The following is a 23,785-nucleotide window of genomic DNA, read 5'->3' as shown; positions in this document are numbered from 1 at the left end:
ATTCTCATTGAAACCACCACACAGAGCTTCTTACTCTTTGGAAACCATGTAGGTCACAAAGTCTACCACTCTGTTGCCGAAGCCACGTTCATTGTCATACCAGGAAATTAGCTTGACAAAGTTGTTAAGAGCAATGCCAGCTCTAACATCAAAGGTGGAAGAGTGGGTGTCGCTGCTAAAGTTGTAGTAGACAACCTGGTCCTCAGTATAGCCCACGATGCCCTTTAGTGGGCCTTTCAATGCCTACTTTAGCATCTTCATGTTATTGCACTGGTAGCTTTTTCCAGGTGGCATGTCAGATTCTTCAGGGGCACATTAGAGATAAGAATGTGAAAGACCATGCCAGTGAACTTTCTGTTCAGCTCTGAGATGATCTTGCCACAGCCTTGGCAATACTAGTGAATGTAGGAATGCTGTTCTGGCTGTCATGCTCCAGCTTCCCAGAGGGGGCATCCATAGTCTTCTGGGTGGCAGTAATGGCATAAACTATGGTCACAAGTCCTCCAACAATGCCAACATGGTTGTAGATAACCTTGACCAGAGGCTAAGCAGTTGGTGAGACAGGAGGCATTGCTGACAGTCTTTTGTGAGTTGTCATATTTCTCTTAGTTCATGCCCATCACAAACATGGCACAGCTGAAGGGGCAGAGATGGTCACCCCCTTGACTCTACCTGGCAAGTGGGCCTTGTCCATAGTAGTGAAGATACCAGTAATCTATAACATACTTGGCACTAGAATCACCCCTTTTGTTGTTGATGGGATCTTACTTCTAGACTATGGAGATGACCTTCCCATTGATAGCACATTTCCATTCTCAGCCTTTACTGTGCTGTGAAACTTGTATTGGTAGAACATTTAGTTGAGGTCAGTGAAGGGTCACTGATGGCAACAATATCAACTTTGTAAAATTTAAAGGTAGCCCTGGTGACCAGGCATCCAATACAGCTAAATTTTCCCCCTGACCTCCACCATTGTGTCTCAGGCACACAGCTGCGAGATTCAACTGTCTCTGGAACAGGGAGGAGCAGAGAGTCTATTTTGTACCCTTTATCTTGCTGCTGAGATTGAATTCTTGAATGTTAGTAATGTAATATAGTCACTATGTCCAATTACTAGTAGGTTACAGATTGGTAAATTTAGGACAAAGATGTAGTCTTTCTTAACTTTCTTTGATACTCCTGTTCCCGATACCTCTTTTTCTCCCTGATTCTTTATTCTTACATTGTTTTTTTTCTTTATCTGTTTTAAGTGTTAGCAAATCTTTATTCTTACATTGTTTTTTTCTTTATCTGTTTTAAGTGTTAGCAAACATAAGATTCTATTCTCAGACTCAATGTTTATATATCTAACTTATGTTACTTTCAAACATGGAAGAGTATAGCTTTGGCTTCTTTATGTTTAATTTCTTAAAATCTCAGTCTTTATCTTTGCCCTTAGTTCTAGATACTCATTTATAAATGTTCTTGAAACATTTCCTTACTATTTTTGCTTTAGAAATGTTCATGAGAGCCGGGCGGTGGTGGCGCACACCTTTAATCCCAGCACTCGGGAGGCAGAGGCAGGAGGATCTCTGTGAGTTTGAGGCCGGGCTGGACCGACAGCCTCGAAAACAATACAGAGAAACCCTGTCTCGTAAAACCAAAAAAAAAAAAAAAAAAAAGAAATGTTCATGAGAGCAAGATGGTTTTGTTGGCAATGGTGCTTGCCATGCAAGCCTGATTACCTGAACTCTGTCCCTGGATGTCATGTAAGGTTGAAACGGCACAAACAGAACTGACTCTACAAAGTTCTCTGACCATATGTGTGCCATGGCATACACAGCTGCACATATACTCATGTTATGAACTCCCATTGCTGCTGCTGCTTTTTTGGGGAGGAGGGGTTCTCTGTGTAGTCTGGCTGTCCTGGAACTCACTTTGTAGAGAAGGCTGGCCTTGAACTCACTCTGATCCACCTGCCTCTGCTTCCCAATTGCTAGCATTAAAGACATGTGCCACCACTGCCTGGCTGTCTTATTTTTTGTGCAAGTTTATAACCTGATTTCAGGAGCCTTCCTAATTTCTTTCTCAACCTGTGTGCCACAATTCCTTTGGAGCTCGAATGACCCTTTCACAGGGATCATTACCTAAGATCATCAGAAAGCACAGTATTTACATTACAACTCACAACAGTAGCAAAATTACAGTTATGAAGTAGCAGTTGTTGGAACTCTGGCATTATGCTGACCCCACCCCCTGATAATGGGTGGGGCACGCACAGTGGCATGGCCCTGTCATCACTGCATCACTCGTGAAGGGGCTGTGTAAGGACGCAGTGTGCATGCCTGAACTTCCCCTTTTAAACTCGCACCCCTCACCCCTCTCTCTTTCTCTGCTCCCAGTTGGCCAACACCTAACCCCTGTTTCCTCCACTCTTTTCTCCCTTCTCTCATCTTTTACCCTCTTTGTCTCTTCTCATCTCTCTCCCTGTAATTAGCTCTATGGTCAATGCATCTCTCGTTCCATCTCGCCCTAGTAATCTTAAACAAAAGAACAACAGCAGTGAAAATAATTTTATGGTTGGAGGTCATTACAACATGAGGAACTGTCTTAAAGGGTCTTGACATTAGGAAGATTGAGAACTAAAGGAACCGTTCTATATTGTTTCCTTTTTATTATGCCCTTTATTACTTTTGTGCTGCAGCAAGCTACCTGGAGTAGGACCAACTGGGGTTTGCCTCCAGGATCTTCTTTGTTCCACCATGTTAGCTGTAAACAGGTCCAGGCCTGCTGATAGATTTTTCTTTTTCTTTTTGAGACAGGTTCTCAACAAGTAGCCCTGGCTGACCTGGAACTTGCATATATATGCCAGGATTGTCTTGAACACACAGAGATAATGTCTGTCTCTGCCTCTCCAATGATCAATATATTTTTAAAGAACTACCTAAAAAGCTGCTAGAAATGACTTAAAACATGATATGATACAATGTTGTGTGTTCTGTGTGTCCCAACAGAAAGTGTGAAAATGATATGTTCCCTGGAGGTTTGTTTTTAAATTATGTATATACATATGTGTCTGTACGTGGGTACATGCCTATGTGTATAGGTTCCTCCAAGGTCAGAAGCATCAGAAAGACTTGGAGGTGGCTATGAGCCACCTGATGTGGATGCTTCTCTTCAAGAACAGGACACCATGTTAACTTTGACAAGCCTTTTCAGCCTTCCTCTAGAATTTTATAAAATGGGTGAGATACTTGTCTTTGTCTTTCCTCTATGTATGGGATTGGTGTGCAGTAGGGGAGTGCATTGTGTGTATAGACTTGTATTGGCCACAGGTCAATGTTGGATGTTGATCCTTAGGAGCCTTTCATGTTCATTTTTGAGATAGTATCTCTCACTGAGAACTGGGTCTCATAGTTATGTTAGGCTAACTGGCTCATGAGCACAAGGTATCTGTGTATCTCTACATGCTCAGCATTGAGATTACAGGCACACAGCTTGTAATGGGCTGTTTTTTATATGAGTTTGGAGTTCAAACTCTGGTCCTCCATCTTGTGTAACAAGTTCTTTACAGGCTGAACTATCTTCTCAGCCAGATCATGTAGATCAGTGATTCTCAACCTCCTAATGTTGCAACCCTCTAATGCATTCCTCATGTTGTGGTGATCCCCAACAACAAAATTATTTTCGTTGCTTCTTTGTAACTGTAATTTTGCTGTTGTGATGAATTGTAATATATATATTTAATATGTGACCGACCCTGTGAAAGGGTCATTCACCTGCAAAGGGATCTCGTCATACAGGTTAAGAAATGCTAATGTGTGAGCAGTGGTGGTGCCCGCCTTTAATTCCAGCACTCTGTAGGCAGAGATAGGTGGATCTCTGAGTTCGAGGCCAGTCTGGTCTATAGAACTAGTTCCAGGACAGCCAAAGCTTCACAGAGAAGCTCTGTCTTAAGAAAAAAAGAAAGAAAGAAGAAAAGAGAAATGCTAATGTAGATGAAGATGACCTTGAACTCTATCCTTTTTTCACCTCCCAAGTACTGGGAAAGCAGCTACGAACCACCATGTCTAGCATCTCTCTTTTATATTCTTTGTTTATCCCTACCTAGACTAATATTTTATATCTTAAAAAACTTGGTATACTATTTATTTTACTTTAAAAAATTGAGATCATGCTGAATGTTTTTCTGATGTTTCTACTAGTGTGATACCTTAATCAGATGTTATTCTCAAAAATAAAAGTGTTATTCTCAAAAAAATCATATTTCAACTTAAAAAAATTTTTTTTGTGCCAGGGTTTCTCTGTATAGCTCTGGCTATCCTGGAACTTACTCTGTACACAAAGCTACCCTGCAATTTACAGAGATCTGCCTGCCTCTGTTTCCTGAGTGCTGGGATTAAAAGTGTGTATTGCCACCACCTGGCCATATTTTTAACTTCTTAAATTATATATAAACTTAAGTTTGAGCAGTTCTGACACATTTCAGGTAAAGAGTAATTGATTGTAATTAAATGAATAAAATATTATATTGCTTGAACTATCATTAATAGTGTTTATGTTTTAAATAGATACCCTGATTGGAACCCTGAGATCCTCCCATCCAGAAGGTAATATTTTTTAATAGTATTAGTTACTACAACGTTATTTCCTTTTAAAAGTAAACAATAAAATTTTTAGAAGTTATTTTTTGAATTGTCCTGTTTTTATCATGGTTTTGTTGTAGACAGAATCCTGGCTAGCTTAGAGCTCTGTATGTAGAACAGGCTGGTCTTGAACTCAGAGAGATCCACCTACCTCTGTCTCTCAAGTGCTAGGATTAAAGGTAGAGTGCGTGCGTGCGTGCGTGCGTGCGTGCGTGCGTGCGTGCGTGCGTGTGTGTGTGTGTGTGTGTGTGTGTGTGTGTGTGTACCTCTGTCTCTCAAGTGCTAGGATTAAAGGTAGGGTGTGTGTGTGTCTACACCCTGTTATTGTGTTTATTTTTAAACAGTTGGCAAAATGAAAAAATGATGAGTCTTTTTATTCCAGTTTAAATGTGTATTCTTTTATGGGCTTTCTTTAGTCTTAATATTTTATTCTGATCCTGTTATCATTTTGTATTGGTGGGTACTTAATTATAAATATGTAAATAACTTGAATACTGAGATTGTCTTACTTAGTTCTCAGTTCCTTTGGGGTCTGCACATAGGTGTACACAATTCAGTGTGAAGTATGTTTAGATGGCATAATCTTTCAGGGAAAATTCATTGAAAGACAGTTTATATAAATAATTTCCAGCCAGGTGGTGGTAACACACACCTTTAACCTTGTACTTGGGATACAAAAGCAGGTGGATCTCTGTGAGTTCAAGACCAGCCTGGTCTACAGAGTGAGTTCCAGAAAAGACAGGGCTGCATAGTGAAACCGTATTTTGACAAAAACAAATTCCTAATTTCTTTACATAACTTATAATAATTGCAAAATAATTGATACAGAGAAAAACATAAAAAGTAGATAAAAATACTCTAATGTAAACTAGAAAGAAGAGGGTTCTTAGCAGACTGAAGGCTAATCATCTGTTCAGATTACTTATTCTGTACTCATAAGAATAGATACATTTTTCATTCACTCTTTCACTTATTTTGTGTGTGTTGGTCATAGGCACACGCGTATATGACATATGCCATGACATATGCCATGGTGCCTGTGGATGTCAGAGGACAGCTTTCCAGAGTTGGTTTTCTGCAACCTTGTAGGATCTGGGGATCAAACTCAGGTTGTCAGGTCATCTCGCAAAGCATCTCTTTTCACTGAACTGGTTTGCTAGCTTTTAAATAAACTATTACTAATGGTAGTTCATAACTTATAATCCCAGTGTTTAGGAGACTGAGATTAAGAATTGTCACAAGTTCAGAGTTATCATGGGTGGGCTACATACTAAGAATTTGTCTCTCAAAGGCAAGCAAGCAAACAAACAGAAAATACAATGAGAGGTCTGGAGAGATCGCTCAGTGGTGAATAACACTTATGTTCTTATCCAGGACCTGAATTCAGTTCCTAGCACTCATGTGGGTGGTTCACAACAATGTATAATCCCAGTTCTAAAGATCTGGTATCTCCATGGACACCGGAACACACATGCACACTCGTTCAGACTCACAAATAATAAGTATTGAAAACGAATGTTTGTTAAAAAGCTACTTTTGATATTTAATATAGTTAAATATACATTGAGTTGCTGAGTCTTGTTTTTGTTTTCCTCTGTAGAAATGAGAGCAATAGGAAAGAAAATGAAACTCCAAGAAGACGTTCTCATTCTCATTCCCCCAGTCCCAGGCATTCTAGGAGATCAAGCTCAAGTCACAGATACCATCGATCTCGAAGTCCAGCGCGTTACAGCTATAGACCAAGGAGTCGAAGTCCAAGAATTTGTCATCGTTTCATTTCTAAATACAGATCCAGATCCAGATCCCGTTCTCCACATCGAAGTCGAAACCTCGTTAGAAGAAGCCCAAAGTCCTACCGGTCAGTTAGCCCTGAAAGAACCTCAAGAAGATCAGTGAGATCAGGTACACTAATGATCCTGATGCTATCACTTTGTTTGGAATTCTGGAAATGAACTGTTGTATTTTATTAAATTTTAAAGTTGCTTTATGAAATTGGCTCACACTTGAAAGTTGGCAAGATGTATGGAAAGTTTAGTTCATCTGCATCCATTTTAAAACTCAAACACCAGGTTGGGTGGTGGTAGTGCATGCGTTTAATCCTAGTATTAGGGAAGTAGAGGCAGGTGGATCTCCGAGTTCAAGGCCAGCCTGGTCTACAGAGTATGTTCCAGAATGGCCAGAACTATACAGAGAAACCTGCCTCAAAAAAAAAAAAAGAAACAATAAATAAATACATGCATGCATGCATATATACATACATAAATACATACATACATACCAAGGACCTAAGATAAATCATGGTGGTACACACTTGTAATTCCAGAAAATTGGGAGGCTTAGGTGGAGGATCAAGATCTCAAGATTATTCTCTGCTACATGTAGTAAGTTTGAGGCCAATCTTATATTTTGGATAATTATCTATTAATAATTTTCTAAAATCCTATTTATTAAAATACATATGTACATGTATACATACACACATAGCCTATAATGAAAGAAACCCTTGTTCATGTTAAGGTAGTACCTTGAATATATCTTCAGTTATATTCAATATATTTTAAGAAGTTGAATGGAAATAACTAAAAAGTGTAAGCACAGTATAGTCCAAAACCTTAAGTCCCCCCCTACCGTTCCACAAGGTCTTTTCAGTGTTGTGAGAGGTCTTTTCCTTCTCCAAGAACTTATCTATATTCTAGTTGACTTTCCTTGTACTTTGAACCAAAATTGTGTATCTGCCATACATAATGGGTACAAAAGCAGGAATTTATAAAAAAGCAGGGATAGGTGTCTTTCAAGTTTTGTGTTAACATATTTGGAAAATTGTGGAGTGATACTACTCATTTATCCTTTTCAGAAATAGTAACTTTTATAAAAATGCAAGTTGATTATCAAATGATTTACTCTTTTTAAAATTCTATTTTAACATCTGATGTGTTAAATAAAAAGAATATAACAAAAAATAAACTCTGGTCTCCTGAGTTTGTCAAGAGACTCTACATCAAAAAATTTGAGAACTGTAGACATAAGGAAAACTCACTGAACAAAGGAACTGCTGTGTATAGAGCTTGAAGAATGAACAGTTGAAGATTGAGAACTGTGTGCCTGTGTGCAAGCATATATGTAGTGTGTGTATTCCCTACTAAGCTTGAGAGAATGGCTCTGTAATCTTACTTATGTTACTCTTAGTGTCTTGAAATGATTCTTTTAAAAAATTTACTAGATTGTATGGTTTTATGAACAGTCTTGTAAAATAATTTTTCATTAAATAAATATTTGCTTAATAAATGCTTGAATAAATAGTTAATATACTCTTAGAAATAAAATCCAAAGAAATGAGACAACAGGACTGGATTGTCATAAGAGTGCTATATGCCTTTTACTTCTTTTTAATTTGTACATATGTATATATGTTTTTTTAACCAGATAAGAAAAAGGCAGTAGAAGATGGAGGACAACGTTCTGTACATGGGGCAGAAGTTAATAAACAGAAAAACATTGAAGCAGTTGATAAAGGACTCTTACCAGCCCAAAAGCCTAAACTTGCCAGTGGAGCAAAGCCATCAGTGAAATCTGTAAGCTCTATAAAGAGTGACTCACATTTAGGAGAACATGCTGCTCACAAGGTTAAGAATCTTGAAGATGACAACTTACCAGAAAATAAACCGGCATCTGGTAAAGGTGCTTTTATCCAGAGGAAGGTCAGTAATTCTTTTGTGGATTAGCGCAAGTGTACCTGCATTTACTACTATGACAAACAAGCAGAAAATAAAATTGGGTCTTTGGAGGCACATTTCCAATAAATTTGAAATAAATATTTGTTAAATTACTATGATGTGAGATGATTGTTTTCTTATGAATAATAAAAGCCTAATAATTCAGTATTGGTTAGGAATGTCAGATGCTTAGTGTTTCATGTAGTTTAGGAATGCCCGATGTTTAGTGTTTGATGTGCCAAAAAAAGTTATAGTCAGAATAGTACTATGCTCCTTTAGTGTAGTGAGGCAGGCTGAAGCAGGAGGCTTGCTACAGACACTATCTCAGAACAAAAACATATGCTGTGATATATTGATGAAGCTTTTTGTTAGTGAAATGAGTGTAACCAGCATTAATGAGTCTTAGTAATTTTTATCAACTAGAAATATGAGAATTGATAATTTCTGTCTATACTTTCTGTGTAGTAGTGTAGTTTGTTTTTTAGTCCTGTTTTACTGGATTATATATTTTAATTATAACCTATTTTTTAATATATTGAGATACTCTATATTTAGTTGAATTATTGGTAAGTAACAGCTCCTAAACTGTCATAATAACTCCAATTGGCCTAATATTTTTGTGGTGTTGTAATATGTACTTCTGAAATTGTTCAAATATATTGAAGACTTTCAAAAATTATATTCTTTGTTCTAAAATACTATATTTAATGGTTAACCTTAAAATAATAAATATGCAGATATTAAAGTTTGAGATCATTAGGAACATATATTGAGTGTAGGGAAAATTTTTAATTAAACTGCTAAGATTTTGTGTCAGGACTTCTGTTGACAGAATTTTCAAAAAGATTTCCTTTTTTAGTTTATTTTGGTAAATTTTGTATTATAGTAATGTGTACTCATATTATATACACTGTATATATTATGTATAATATGCCTCATTCCCATTTTTTTGTTTCTGTTTGTTTTGAGACAGAGTCTTACTATGTAATCTGACTGTTCTGGAACTCACTATGTAGACCAGGCTGTCCTGGAACTCACAGGGATCTGCCTGCCTCTACCTCCTCAGTACTCAAGATTAAAATATACACCACTCTGTCTTGTTTCTTACTTCATTTTTTTAAAATAAACTTCGAACAATAAATACTTTTTATTATGAGTTACATATGATGACTTGCTCACCTTTCTGGGCTTTAGTCTTTCAGAAAGAACACAAGCTCATTATCCTCTAGCTCATAGGTATCTGCTCTGCCGCATTGGCCGAGTCTTAGGGCAGTACAGGCAAGCAGTTTTCCCTGCATTTTTCTTTTAAAAGACAGCATGTTGCTATAATGCCCAGGTTGGTCTTAAACTTTGATAATCCTCACCCTCTCAAGTGCTGGCATTAGAAATGTGTACCACCACACCTGGCATGCATGGGTCCCAGCCCTTGAATTACTGGAATGTAGAATGAACAAAGCTACAATGTTTGTAAGAGATCCATAAAGATAATAAGATGATTAGTAGAGATTATATGTGGAGTTGTGATTACTGTACCTTGTATCTTTTGTGTTTTCTTTTTAATTTTCTTTCATTCCAGATTCGACTTCGGAAAGATCAGTCTTTGAGTTCCAATTCAATTCTTCTTGTATCTGAACTGCCAGAGGATGGCTTTACTGAAGAAGATATTAGAAAAACATTCCAGCCATTTGGGAACATTAGCGATGTCCTTCTTGTTCCTTGTAGAAATGAGGTAAGTCATCAGTCATTTGTGAAAATTCAGGCAGACTTGTTGCTTTTGTGTTGATGTTGTTGGTATCTTAGTTGCTTATGCTGTGAATGTCACTATTCACTGACAACATAAATGTTCCACAGTATTTGATTGTGACAGAATGAACAGCTCCTAAGAATGAACAAGGTCCAGGGAATAGACATGTTTTATACAGTAAAGGGTCAGATAATAAAAATTTGAGGTTTTGTAGGCTGGTGATAGGGTTACAGGTATTTTGCCATTGTGCTATAGAAGGTAGGTATTGATATGTAAATGAGAAAGTATTGCTGTTTTTAAAAATTGTAAAAACAAACATGAATTTGGCTATAAAATTAAGTTATATATAAATAAATGGTTTCCTTTGTACAGTTAATATATTTTACATGTATTCTATATTCCTAATAAAGTTTATGAATTGTGTACCAACCCTAGATTGAGAGTAACAGAATACTGTGAGTTAAGGCAAAGGGAAGAAATGGTAGTTGCTCATAAGCAAGAGTCTTTAAATAATTTGGGGCTTTGTAGTTGTGGATTTGCTCAGTGATAGAGTGCTTGCTAGACTTTGGGTTTGGTCCTCAGCTCAAAATGTTCCACCTATGCTCATGCATGCAGTTTTAATTAAATGTCCTGGACTATAGACAAAGAAATGAATATAAGAAAAAGACTTTCTAGGAAGATGAACGGGTTTGGTGAAGGGAGGGCATAAGAAAAGATCTTTTTTGGGGAGTGCGTGGTTTTCAAGACAGGGTTTCTCTGTGGCTTTAGAGGCTGTCCTGTAACTAGCTCTTGTAGACCAGTTTGGTCTACAAGAGCCCACAGAGATCCGCCTGCTTCTGCCTCTGCCTCTGCCTCTGCCTCTGGAGTGCTGCTGGGTTAAAGGTGTGCGCCAATACTGCCTGGCAAGAAAAGATCTTGATAATCATATCAGATATGATACCTAGAGATCAAAACTGAGTCTCTTTTACTAGATAAAAATTTTCACTGACCCAGGATATTTCTTAGAGATTTCTTTGGATACTAAAAGACTATAATTTCTTTCAATGAATGTGTGTTTTGTCTACATGGAGTCTGTACACCACATGTGTGCATGATACTTGCAGCAGTTGCTGGGATCTGAACCCAGATCCTCTGGAAAAGCATCCAGTACTCTTAACTGCTGGACCATCTCTCCAGTCCATTCCTTATTTTTCATTACTTAGAATTATTTGTTCAGTGCAGATGAATCTTCAGTAAAAATAGTTAACATTTGTTTGGTAGTTCCTAACCTTAGTTTAAAAAAACAGAATCAGGCTTAAAGAAAGCTAGGCCAGATCTTGGCTACCTTCCTGTTGTTCAGTTAACCACGCCTTCCCATTTCTTCCTATTTCATGAGCCTGCCATGGTATGAGCCTGTAATGGTATAGAAATTTAATATAAAGTAAGATATTTATTACATGTGAAACAACCTTAAGATCAAATTATAGGTTAGCAAAACAAACCAAAAGAAGCACCAATTCTTGAGATCATAGTTTTCTGTTCCCCAGAAAATCATTAAGTCCATTTTAAAAGGCAGGGCCATAAGCCAGGTGAGATGGCATTTGGGATGTGGGGACAGTAGGGTCAAATTTTGAAGGGCAGTCTTGGCTATATAGTAATTTAATGTCAGCCTTTATGTTTCATACATTTTTGAATATAGATAAAATGGATGTTTTAAGCACAGATTTTTTTTCATTCACAAAAAAATTTATTTTAGGCTTACTTGGAGATGGAGTTTAGAAAAGCAGTTACTGCAGTCATGAAGTACATTGAAACAACACCTCTTGAAATAAAAGGAAAAAGTGTGAGAGTATGTGTTCCAGGAAAGAAAAAAGCACAGGTAAATTAAATTGATATGTTTTTGTTACTTTAACTTTTTAAATGTGTGGGTCATGTGCAGAAATACATAAATCTTAGTCCAAAAGGTTAAAAAACTTCTCTCTCTCTCTCTCTCTCTCTCTCTCTCTCTCTCTCTCTCTCTCTCTCTCTCTCTCTCTCTCTCTCTCTCCATCCATCCATCCATCCATCCATCTGTCCCACCACAACTAGTATAATATAATACTAAATGGTGAGCAATGGACTAAGTCAATAATAGTACCAACTTAACAAACCTGAAATGCTTTCTGGCTTGCAAAGGAGAAATAATATTGACAGCATTATAGGAGTTCCCATAACTCGTTTGTTCCAATTCTTAAACCAAAACAGGTATTCCTTGGTTTTTGAAGCCATAATTATGTTTACAAGTTTTGAACTTTACATCAATATAATCTGTTCTGTTTTCTGGAGCCTTTGTTTCTTTAGAAATATAAGTCAGTGTTTTGGGGGCTGGAGAGAGGGTTCCGTGGTTAAGAGCACTCACTGGCTGCTCTTCCAGAGGTCCTAAATTTGATTCCCAGCAATCACTTGGTGGCTCACAACCAATTGTAGTAGGATCTCATGCCCTCTTCTTGAATAAACGCATACGTGTAGATAGAGCACTCATATGCATAAAATGAAACATTAAAAAAATAAATCAATGTTGGAGTTTAGGTTTTCTAGACCATTTTCTATGCTATTCTAAAGTATAGATAGAATACTTTAGAAATTTCCAGTAAGCTTTGCTTTGGTTTTATATATATATATATATATATATATATATATATATATATATATATATATTTGTAATATTTGTAATTTAGCTTTTTATTTGCTATGGAACACCTTCTTTAAAGATTTATAAGCACATATTCCTCAGTCATTAGTAATTGAACCTTAAAATAACTGAAGCATTCCCCATTCCTTTTGACTTCTATGTTGTGTTGTGTTATTATAATGATTATCCTGCTGGCTTCTTTTGGATGGATACTTGAATTATTCCTCTTTTTTTCATTTCCAAAAGCAAAACTTTAGTTAACTCCTTATGACTTTTATAGGTCTTCCTTTTGTATTTCTGATTTTATACACCAGAACAGTTGTTGGCTGAAGGATGTAGGTTTTAAAGCATCACCTGTACAGTAGCTATATTCATTTACACCCTTGTGATTTAGTAGAACTGGTATACTTGTAGCACCATCTTAATCTCTCCAATTAAAAAAGTGTAGTAAGACATGCTGTATTATTTTAAAAATAATTATTAGCTACCTAAGTTAACTTCTCTGTTGAATTCCCTGTAACTTTTCCCACTTTTCTATTGATATTTTTGTTGATTTTTCTGGAGAATAGAGTATCACTGTATTGCCCAGGTTGACCTCAAATTCCTATCCCTCTGCTTCAGCTTCCCTGGTACTGTTATAAGCATGAGCTGCCAGATGCAACTTTCTATAGTGGTTTTATCTTTAGATAAAAACATTCATTTGTAGGTGTTTATTAGCCTTGATACTAATTTAGTATTCTGTATTCTATCTAGAATGTATTGTCTTCAGTATGTTGTTTGCATGCATATACATGACATTTAAATTTTCCATATACTGTTAATGAACCAGTAATATGGCTCAGTGATGTGCGGCACTTGCCATCAAGCATGATGTCCTGAGTTCAATTTCTGGAACCCACATGATGAAAGGAGAGAAGCAATCAACTTGTTAAAGTTGTTCTTTGGAATAGGCATATACTCAAAATAAATGTAAAAAGTATTTTTAATTGATATATACATGAATGTATTTGTATTTTCTTCTGTGCATTTTACTTGATTACTTGTTGTGTTCTATAAGATCATTTCTATTCCAATGCCAAAAATACAGTCTCGCTGTTTTCTTGTTCTGTTATTAATACGCATGTAACATATTTTAATATATATAATAGCATAACATATAAATATGTAACATGTTTTATATATATAATATAACATATATAAAGAGAAAGAGTATAATCTGGTTGAAGTCAGTATAATTTCCAAAAACAGGTAAGTACCCGAATTCAAAACATCTGCCTAGCCTACCCTTCCTCACCAATTTAAAAGGCTGCCTGTGTGCAAACTGTTCTACATTTATAGATGTGTTTGAGATCATTCTTTTGCATAAATCTAATAATAATCCTTGTCTTTCTGGTAGAATTCTTTTTTTGTTGTTGTTGTTCTTTATTTAAATAGATGTTGATAAATCTATTTTGTGTGTCTGTATATGCATACACTCACATTACTGAAGCTAAAGACAGCTGTGAGATTTCGTCTTTTCTTACTTTGGATCCTAAGGGTCAAACTCGGACATCAGGGTTGGCAACAAGCTCCCTTAGCCACTGAGTCATCTCATCAGCCTCTATTTTGATTTAATATTGAATTAGGTTTATAATCTATTTAGAGTGTCTGGTAATACTGAGATTTGACTGTTGAGTTTATATTAATGACTTTACAACATTACATCTATTCAGAACTTCAGTTTACTATTTACATTTTATGCTTTTTTTTACAAGTTTTTTTGTGACTATTTTGTTTTAGGTCAACTTTTTAATTTATATTTTATAGGTATGAGTGTTTTGCCTATATGTATATGTGTGCACCATGTGCAAGTCTGATGTCCTTGGAGGTCAGAAGAGGGTATCAGATACCTGAAACTGGAGTTAAAAACAGTTGTAAGCTGCCATATGGGTGTTGGGCATTGAATCTAGGCCCTCTAAAAGAGCAGCCAGTATTTTTAACCACTGAGCCGTCTTGCCCCAAATTTTATAATAATAAATTTAAATTTTATTGTTTTATTTGTCTGATGGGTATATAGATTCAGGCACATCTGTGCCATGGTACACATATGGACGTCATAGGACAACTTTCAGGAATTGGTTCTCTCTTTTCACTCTGGAATCAAACTTAAGTTATCAGTTTGTTCAACAAGTTCAATAAGCTTTTATCCAGTAAACAATTTTGTTGACCCAAAGTAGTTGGAATATGTAATAAAAGCTCTTAAAGAGTCTGTTATATGTGGCTCTTTATTTTGGATTTCATGTTCTTCAGTTTCAGTTACCCAGGTTCAACTGTAGTATAAAAATATTAAGTGGGAAATTCTGAGATAGATACTACATATGTTTAAGTTGAGTGTTGTCAAGTCCACACTGTCTGCTTTTATTATGCTAAGATATGAAGAACCCTTCTGTTCTTATATACATATACACACATACGTGCGCGCGTGCACACACACACACACACAATGTATACATTGTTGGCTCTAAAGTTACTACTGGTTTCTGTTTTATGTTGACTGTTGAGAGTTAATGTACTTTTATGTTTTTTAGATTATATAAAACAATTACATAATTTCTCCCTTCCCTTTCCTTCTTCTCAACCCTTCCATATACCACTCCTTGCTCTCTCAAATTCATTGCCACTTTGTTTATTCATCGCAGTTACATGCACGTGTGTACACACGCACACACACACATACACACATAAATATTCTTAAATAAAATCTTCTCAGTCTATATAGTGTTACTCATATGTTTGAGAGCTGATCATTTGGTATTGGATAACCAGTTGGTGTACTCTTCCCAGAGAAGCCTGTTTCTTCCACTCCCAGCATTCCTTAAATTGCCTGTAGTTCTTAGTCTAGGATTGAGGCTTTGTGATGTTTCTCCTGTCCACTTGAGCATGTCTATTGGTGTCATCCCTGTTTAGGCAGTCATGTTAGTGAGATTTTATAGGTGTAGCTTCTTGACATTACTAAGAGAAATAATCTCACAGCAAATTCCCTGCTCTTTTGACTCTTACAATTTTTCCTTGGGGGAATGTTTTATAGATATATCCATTGAGACTGATCTCCACAACTCTGCATTTTGATTAGTTCTGGTTTTCAGTCTTTTGTCTGTTGCAAAAAAGTTTCCTTCATGAGGGGTGATGGCTACACTTATCTATGGGTATAAGAACAAATGTTAACAGAGTAGTTGGCTAGGTTTCCAGTACTAGGCTTGGTTTCCACCTTGTTAAGTGGGTCTTAAGTTCAGTTTGAGAACTGATGGTTACCACCAAGATACGCATGCCACTACTGCACCCTAAGGTGCCAGAATGTTCGTTGTTGTAGTTCATTGGTATCATATAGCTGGGTAGGACTGTTGGTTGCTTCCCTCCTTTGGAGGTTTACATGGTACCCTCTGGTACTTTCTGAGATAGAATTTCATTATGTGGCTCTGGTGAGTTCTTATGTAGACCAGGCTGGTCTCCAACTCCACTGAGATTGGCCTATGTATGCCCCCCACTGTGACTCTGCTCCTCTGTGACTCTGCCCCTTTGCCTCCTGAGTGCTGGGATTAAAGGCATAACACCACCTTCCCAAGAACTCAGGGTACTTTTTTGTTCAAGTAATTCTTACTTTATTCAAGTATTGCCTTAAGGTATATATTGGCAGTCTATATATGCCCACGAAACCACGAAATACTTCTTTGAAGTGAAAAGGACAATATTATGTTTTGAGAGACCACATCATGTAACTTTAATTACAGTATATTGTGTTCTATTACCACCATTAATTTTATTTTACCTAATTTATGCATTCAGCTTTATGTGTAATGAAAAGCTATATGGTCTCATACTGTGCATAGTTTCATCTACTAGAGATCTTTGAGTGCATTCCACTAAAAAGATAAGACTACTGATTTTTTTCCTTCAGTGTGATGAAAAGTTTTAAGAGTAGGAGCAGCAAGTTACATCTCATTTTATGTTGTTGAAAGAATGTGGGTGTATAGAAAGGGAGGACAGAACAACTGTTGTAATGATCATAGCATGATCATAGATTTAAGGAAGTATAAGTAGAAAAGGGTAATGAACAGGGTGTTGGTGGCACACACCTTTAATCCCAGCACTCGGGAGGCAGAGTCAATTGGATCTCTGTGAGTTCAAGACCAGCCTGGTCTACAGAGTGAGTTCTATGACAGCCAAAGTAGTTACAGGGAGAAACCCTGTCTTGAAAAACTAAAAGAAAAGAAAAGAAAAAAGGGTAATGCGTTTTTAAACTTCAAGATTTTGAATGTTTTCATTGTTGAATTCTATATATTTTTCTATATTGTATCAACTGTCTGTTTTAATTGGAGCTAATTTTTTTTCCTAAATAATATTTCCTTCTTAGAACAAAGAAATGAAGAAGAAACCTTCAGATTCTAAGAAGTTACCTGCATCTGCTTTAAGGTAAGCGAATCTGTGTTTTCATATGAAAAATTAATGTATATGTATGTTAAGAAATTTTAATTTTTAAGACTACATCTTTAACCACCACAATTTTAAAATTGTACATAAACACTCTAGTTTTAGAAATTTATAGAACTTAGAACCAATTTCAATCGTTTCTAATTTTTTTTTTTTAAACAGAAAAGAGACAGATGCTTCAAAAACCATTAAAACTGTTACTTCAGCCCCTTTTGGTAAGTTCGCGTGTGTGCGTGCATGCATGCGTGCGTGTGTGTGCGTGTGGTCAGTTTGTAAAGTTAGAGGACACCCTCAGATGCCGGTCCTTTTACTTTTTATTTGTTTTGAGGCAGAATCTTTTGTTGCTCAATGTTAGGAAGACATTTACTGAACCTTTAAAACAGGTGACCCAGACACTGTTCCTTTTGGTTTGTTTATTTGTTTGTTTTAGTTTTTGTTGTTTTGTTTATTCAGACAGGATCTTTCTACATGGTGTCCTGGAACTTACTATGTAGACTACACTGACCTCAAACTCACAGAGGTCCTCTTGCCTCTGCCTCCTAGTGCTGAGATTAAAAGTGTGTACCACCATATCTGGCCTACAGGAGACTTATATATGAAAATTTTTGTTATCTTTCCATAATTAAAGAAAAAGTGAATCAGACTACTTATGGTGAAAGATGGTAAAATTTTGCTACCACGATAGGCTGATGACTTTTTTGTGTCGAAATAGAGGCCACCCAACTCTCAATCAATATTTTTTCTTTTCTGTTTTAGTTTTTTGAGACAGGATTTCTCTGTGTAACTTTGTAGACCAGGCTGACCTCGAACTCACAGAGATCTGCCTGCCTCTGCCTCCCGAGTGCTTGGATTAAAGGTGTATGCCACTACCACCCAGCGACTGTCAGTCAATATTAATGAAACTATTTGTCCAGCCTGTCTGAAGATTAATATTGTTAAATTTTATTAAATGAAAGAAGGAGGAAAATTTATATATTTGCTTTTTAAGCATGTATGAATACATACATATGTTCTTATGAGTCTTCTGACTACCTCCATCCTCAGGAATGCTGTCCTCCTTTTAGGCAGTGTCATTCATTTACTCTGAGCTTACCAGTTAACATAGTCTCTGCCTTCCCAGGGCTGGGATTATGTCATTATACCCAAAAATTTTATATGAGTTTTGGAAATCTAATTCATGTCACTATGTTTACAAAGCAAGTACATTACCAACTGAGCCACCCCCCCCATCCAACACTAAAAGAGTGCATTTTGACTTATGTAAGAATTTTTGTAAGTAATAATGTTCAGGACTGAAAGATTGGAGGATATAATGCTCTTTGAAAATTATTCCAAGGTTATCTCTTACCTAAATCTGAATGTTCTTTGTAATGTGCTAATGAAATACATTTTCTAATTATTTTAGCCAAAACTGGGCGAATAAAGCCATCTACATTCAAAGTGAACAAATTTGCAGGTATGTTATTTTTATATTGCCCATTTGTTTCTTGTAGTGCTAGGGATTGAATGCACTGCTTTGTGTGTTCTAGGCAAGTGCTCTAATATTGAGCTATACTGCCTGTCCTGAAGTACATTTTTATTAGGATTCTAGTCTTTAACTAAATTGCTGAAGAATTAATTGGCTTATATTTCATGTGATAGTGTTTTAAATATATGTATTAATCTTTCAGATTATAGTCATTTAGTATGGGATTTAATATACAGTGCTCTAATATTAATTATTAAAGAATAATAATGTAACCGAAGAAGTGTTTCTGAGAATGAATATCATAGCTGTTTCTCTACTCTTTCATTGAGGACTTATTTTCTTTTATATTCTAGTTCAGATAAATGCACATGTAATTTTTATAAGCTATAGTGTTTTGTTTGTTCGAAACAGCATTCCATGTATCCCATATGGGCGTTGAATTTGCCATGGGATCAAGACTGGCCTTGAATCCTGATCCTCCTGCCTCAACCTCCTGAGTGCTAGAATTACAAGTGTGCACCACCATACCTGGCTCATTGTAGTGGGTTTTAAAATAATGATTAAGATTCTTTTCACTTTACCCTAGTGTACTCCTCTCTTCTCCTTTCCCTCCTACTTCTGCTAAATATAGGTTATGTCAAGAGATATTCAGGGTAGAGATTAGTATATTAAATTGTCTTCTTTGTTAAAAAGTGAGATACCAGTGTAATTGACAGATTTGGAATTTTCAAATTAGTCTAAGGTTGTCTTCTGAGATAGTCATACATTTTTAGGAAACTTTGAAATTTCATTTATTTAATAGTTTGATTTAAAGTTTATGGGATCCACAAATGGAGATTGCTGGGCTGGGAAATAAGCTGCTAGCCATCCCTTAACTGCTGGGGATAAATCCTAGGCATTTTTCCTTAAATGTCTAGAATTCTCATATAAGTGGTAACATTAATTGTCAATGATGATAACAGTTATAAATTATAAGAAATCTCTTAACTGGCTTACTAAGGGTCAGTTTCTTTCAGAATAGCAAACTTGTGAATTACTAAGAATTGACTAGTTATGTGCCAAATTGTCAGGAGAAGCAGTTACACATTATGGACAGGGATACATTCATACATCATTCAGTAAATGTTTGAAATTGTGGATAATTTGTATTCACATATACATATACATGTACAATTAAGATTTCGAGACAGGGTCTTACTGTGTATTCTAGGATAGCTTGGACTCTTAAGAAGACCAAGCTGGCCTCAAACTCAAGAGATCAGCCTGTCTCTGGCCTGTTGAGTACTGGGATTAAAGGGGTATGCCACACCTGACTGTGATGAAGTTTCATTTATTAATTAGGCACAGTAAGTTATATGAAGTCTGTCATACTCCTGATTTTTTAAACAAAGCACTTTATGCCTTCTTGTATGGATGTATGAGTTAAGAGGATCACTGTGAGACCTCAAAGGTCTAACAGAGATGGCTGTTAATGACTAATGGGAAGTAGCATGTATGGCCTGCATATGCTGGACATTCCATTTCTCAGAATGACCCACGATTATAATTTAGGAAGTTCATTTTTCTGAAAATTTCTATTTAGTTCTGACTTGTTGAACAGTTGGCAGTTTATTATGAGTAATTAAAACTTTGAATAGTAAAACTGCAGATATTGGAAGGGCAGGTTTTTTTGCTCTTTTGCCTGTCTTTGAGTATAATGGGTGAATGTAGATTATTTCTGTTTTTATGGATGTTAGTGGATCTTTTTATATGATTTATTTTAAAAGAATAGCTGTAATCTTATAATTTCTTGTATTACAAAGTTGTAACAATTACTAACCTTGTGGCAGGTCATGGGAGAATACATAGAATTAAGTAATGCCCAAGCTTTAATTTGTATAAAACTTTCTGGACTGTTTTCTCTTTACTTTCTTGCTAACTATAATTTTCTTTTCAAGACAGGGTTTCTCTGTGCCTTTGGAGGCTGACCTGGAACTAGCTCTTGTAGACCAGGCTGGTCTCGAACTCACAGAGATCTGTCTGCCACTGTCTCCCGAGTGTTGGGATCAAAGGCATGCACCACCACTGCCTAAGTCCTTTCTTATATCCATGTTTTTTTTTTTTCTTTTGTGTTAGTTTGTCTGTTCTTTGGAGCCTCTTGGGCTTCTCTGTGGGCAAACAATTAACGATAATGATTGAATCCATCAGTAGCCATTAGTTCAGCAACATGGAATAGGGTCCTTTGAATCTCTCTCTGATTCATGACTAACGATTGAATGGCCCAGTCTTGTGCAGTCCCAGTAGAGACAACCTCAGCTGCTATTGTATAGTGTTTACAGTGGCCTTTTCATGCCCTAAAGACAGCATTTCACAGCTCTTCTTCCTTTCTTCTGGCTCTTAAATTCTTTGCATAGTCTCTTCTACAGGTGTGTGTGTGTGTGTGTGTGTGTGTGTGTGTGTGTGTGTGTGTGTGTGTGTGTATGTGAGCTTTAATGGTGTGGTGTTATAAATTTCATCATTGCTTATTCTCATCACCTAGTATAGCCGTAGCCATGAGTCTCTGCATTTACTACACCACCCTTTGCAAAGACTGGCTTTTTTGATTAAGGCTGTGAGTAGTGTTTGTCTATGGTATAAATATTAATATTAATGTTAGGTATACAATATTTAACTTTCCTTTAGACCCTAAAACCATCTCAGCCATGAGTTTTTGTCCTTGGTTATAGTACCAGGTGTGAATTTCCTCCTGTGGAGAGTACCTCAAATTCAATTAAAGAACAGTTGGTTACTCTTATAACAGTCTTGCCACTATTGCACCTGTAGGCACATCTTGCCTGTCAAGTTTCTATTACAGTTTGTAGTTTTCACAGCTGGTTAAGACTGTTGATCCATTTTCTCTGCAAGCAGCATTCATAGTACCTTCTGAGACTGGGGAAACAAGCCAGAAGGGAGAAACTTTCCAGCTCAGTTCCAGCTTGAGTTCTGTTATTTCTTCTATTGAAGATGAGTGGTGACTTCATCTATATGGTCTTACTCATTTAGTTATGGTGGGCAACTAAGAGGAACCAGCAAGAGTTTGTTTGACAGTTTTGAAGCCTAGTCCATAATATATATGGCACTGGGATTTTTTCCCCCCTAATAATAGATCAGCTAGGACACTAGGAACAGACTTCATGTGGCCCTTGTAAGATGGATTAAATGGATTTCAGTCAAGTGTGACCCAGGGAATCATACATTGAGATTCTCTACATAATTGCTTTTGTAGCCAGTGAACACATGGGATTGCTTTGTGTTTTAGCTTTGTACTTGTATTTCAGCTTCTAGTTGATTCATGCATACAGAGAGATATTTAACTTAAATCCTACTTTCTAGTAATCGATAGCCCTCTCCTTGTTGTGGGTTACCTGCTTGGATATCCTTTGGGGGAGGAGGTGAGAAGACTCAGGCACTGGAAGTCATTGAGTAGCAGAGCATGCTGAGGATTCCCTTTATTAAGGAAGTTAGGCCTGTATTTATACTTCCTCCCAAGGTTCTATTGACTCAGGTGGCTAGCTCTGCTGTATGTCCTTTTCTCATTGGTGTCTCTGAATCAGGTGACTCTCTGTCAGGTATCTGGGCTTTGAGGCAGTCAGGTATCTGGGCTTTGAGGCAGGCTTGGCAACTTGGCTCAGGAAGGAAGTGCCTGCTGTGCATTCCCATGTATGGCTGGTCTGGGTACTGGGGGCAGGGCAGTTTCACTTACATTCCCCTCCCCGCCCCCAAAATTTTTCATTGCTAGATGTCCCAAAATATGGTAACATTTTGTGTTTTGAATAAAATATGTTATTCTTGTATTGTTTTTAATAAGGTAACTTGGAGATTGCTACTATTTAAGTAAAACAGTTTTGACTATAGCTTTTGTGATTTAGGGAAATCAGCGGGTTCTGTAAAATCTGTGGTTACGGTAGCTGCAAAAGGTAAAGCTTTTATCAAAACAGGTAAGACCAACTGAGGGAGAGAGGCTTATTAAATTTATTTTATGAATTTAAAGAATACATTATTGAAAGCCAGCTTTAAAAGCAATAATTTCTAGTATCTGATAACATTTTTCAATTTGGTAGAGTCTTTAGTATTTAAAATTTACACTCTAGGATTGTCACTCATTGGTACTTTGGTCTTTAACAATACTTGCCTTTAAAGATACATTTCTGTATCAGTATGTATTCTGTACCAATATATATTATGGCTGTACAATATATATATATATATACAATATATATACATACACACAACTATGTAGCTGCATGGTCTGACAGTAATATATTTATAGGTTGCTCTTTCATTTTCCCCTTTAAATGGTTTAATCTTTCTTTCTCCTTCTCTCTCATTATAACTGTCATTTCTGTACTCCCTTCCACAGCTTAAACAGTTTAGCTGATGTTTGTTACTTCAAAGCAGGTTAATTTCCCTAATAAAGAAATGAAATGCTATTTAATGTAACTGTTGTACACTGTAAACAGCACAGCCCTATTAGCAGTATATTTTCTAATAGATTAATTCTAAAGAACTTTTGAAGAAATTTCAAAATACATATATTTAATTCTATATTTGACATGAGAATTAAACTTGGGACGATTTTAAGACCAACAAAAATGTCTCGACTTAAATTTGCTTTTAATGTTTCTTGTGAAAAACTGAAAATAAATATTATATGTAATAAGTTGCTACTTAGATTAGGTTGAGCTATTTATTTCTGATATATTTATTAATATAAAATATGCTGAGTAGGCCCTTAATCTTAGAATAATGATTTAATTCTACTTTTAAAAGCAAAAGCTGGAAAGAAGTCTCTAGAAGCTAAAAAGTCTGGGATTATCAAAAACAAAGACTCCAATAAACTCGTGACTGTACCAGGTAACAATGTGCTATCACTCAGTGGTTTATTTTTTGGATCGTCTTGGTTTATATTCTAGGTATATTTTGAAACTTTTTTCTTTAAAAGTCCCAAAGGGAAGCTTGGGAGATGTCTCAGTTTCTGTTAAAAAATTGTTGGGTATGCAAGCATGAAAACCTGTATTTGGCTCCCACATGACCCACATAAAAGCCAGGGATAGCACACACTTGTAATCCCACCTACTGGGTTGGGCAATAGGGGGGCAG

At 36.4% G+C, this 23,785-nt stretch overlaps 1 protein-coding gene and 1 pseudogene across 6 annotated transcripts in view; one reads left to right on the top strand and one right to left on the bottom strand.

Moving 5' to 3' along the window:
* Nucleotides 1-23,785, top strand: part of Znf638 (zinc finger protein 638) — a 102,085-nt gene that overhangs the window by 53,092 nt on the left and 25,208 nt on the right. For 5 of the 6 annotated variants that reach the window (XM_013114165.3, XM_013114163.3, XM_013114160.3 and 2 more), the window contains 10 exons: nucleotides 4,551-4,589; nucleotides 6,226-6,527; nucleotides 8,049-8,323; nucleotides 9,915-10,067; nucleotides 11,818-11,940; nucleotides 17,123-17,181; nucleotides 17,362-17,414; nucleotides 18,605-18,655; nucleotides 22,555-22,623; nucleotides 23,456-23,539. In XM_013114165.3, the coding sequence (XP_012969619.3) occupies nucleotides 4,551-4,589; nucleotides 6,226-6,527; nucleotides 8,049-8,323; nucleotides 9,915-10,067; nucleotides 11,818-11,940; nucleotides 17,123-17,181; nucleotides 17,362-17,414; nucleotides 18,605-18,655; nucleotides 22,555-22,623; nucleotides 23,456-23,539 (1,208 nt within the window). The remainder of the gene's footprint in view (nucleotides 1-4,550; nucleotides 4,590-6,225; nucleotides 6,528-8,048; nucleotides 8,324-9,914; nucleotides 10,068-11,817; nucleotides 11,941-17,122; nucleotides 17,182-17,361; nucleotides 17,415-18,604; nucleotides 18,656-22,554; nucleotides 22,624-23,455; nucleotides 23,540-23,785) is intronic. The other variant, XM_013114162.3, reaches the window with a different exon arrangement.
* LOC121136950 lies at nucleotides 31-2,743 on the bottom strand (annotated as a pseudogene).

Source organism: Mesocricetus auratus, unplaced genomic scaffold (genome assembly GCF_017639785.1).
Source record: "Mesocricetus auratus isolate SY011 unplaced genomic scaffold, BCM_Maur_2.0 Super-Scaffold_100676, whole genome shotgun sequence".
NCBI lineage: Eukaryota > Metazoa > Chordata > Mammalia > Rodentia > Cricetidae > Mesocricetus > Mesocricetus auratus.
The sequence above is the reverse complement of the archived record's forward strand: the minus strand, read 5'-3'. Positions and strand labels throughout refer to the sequence as shown.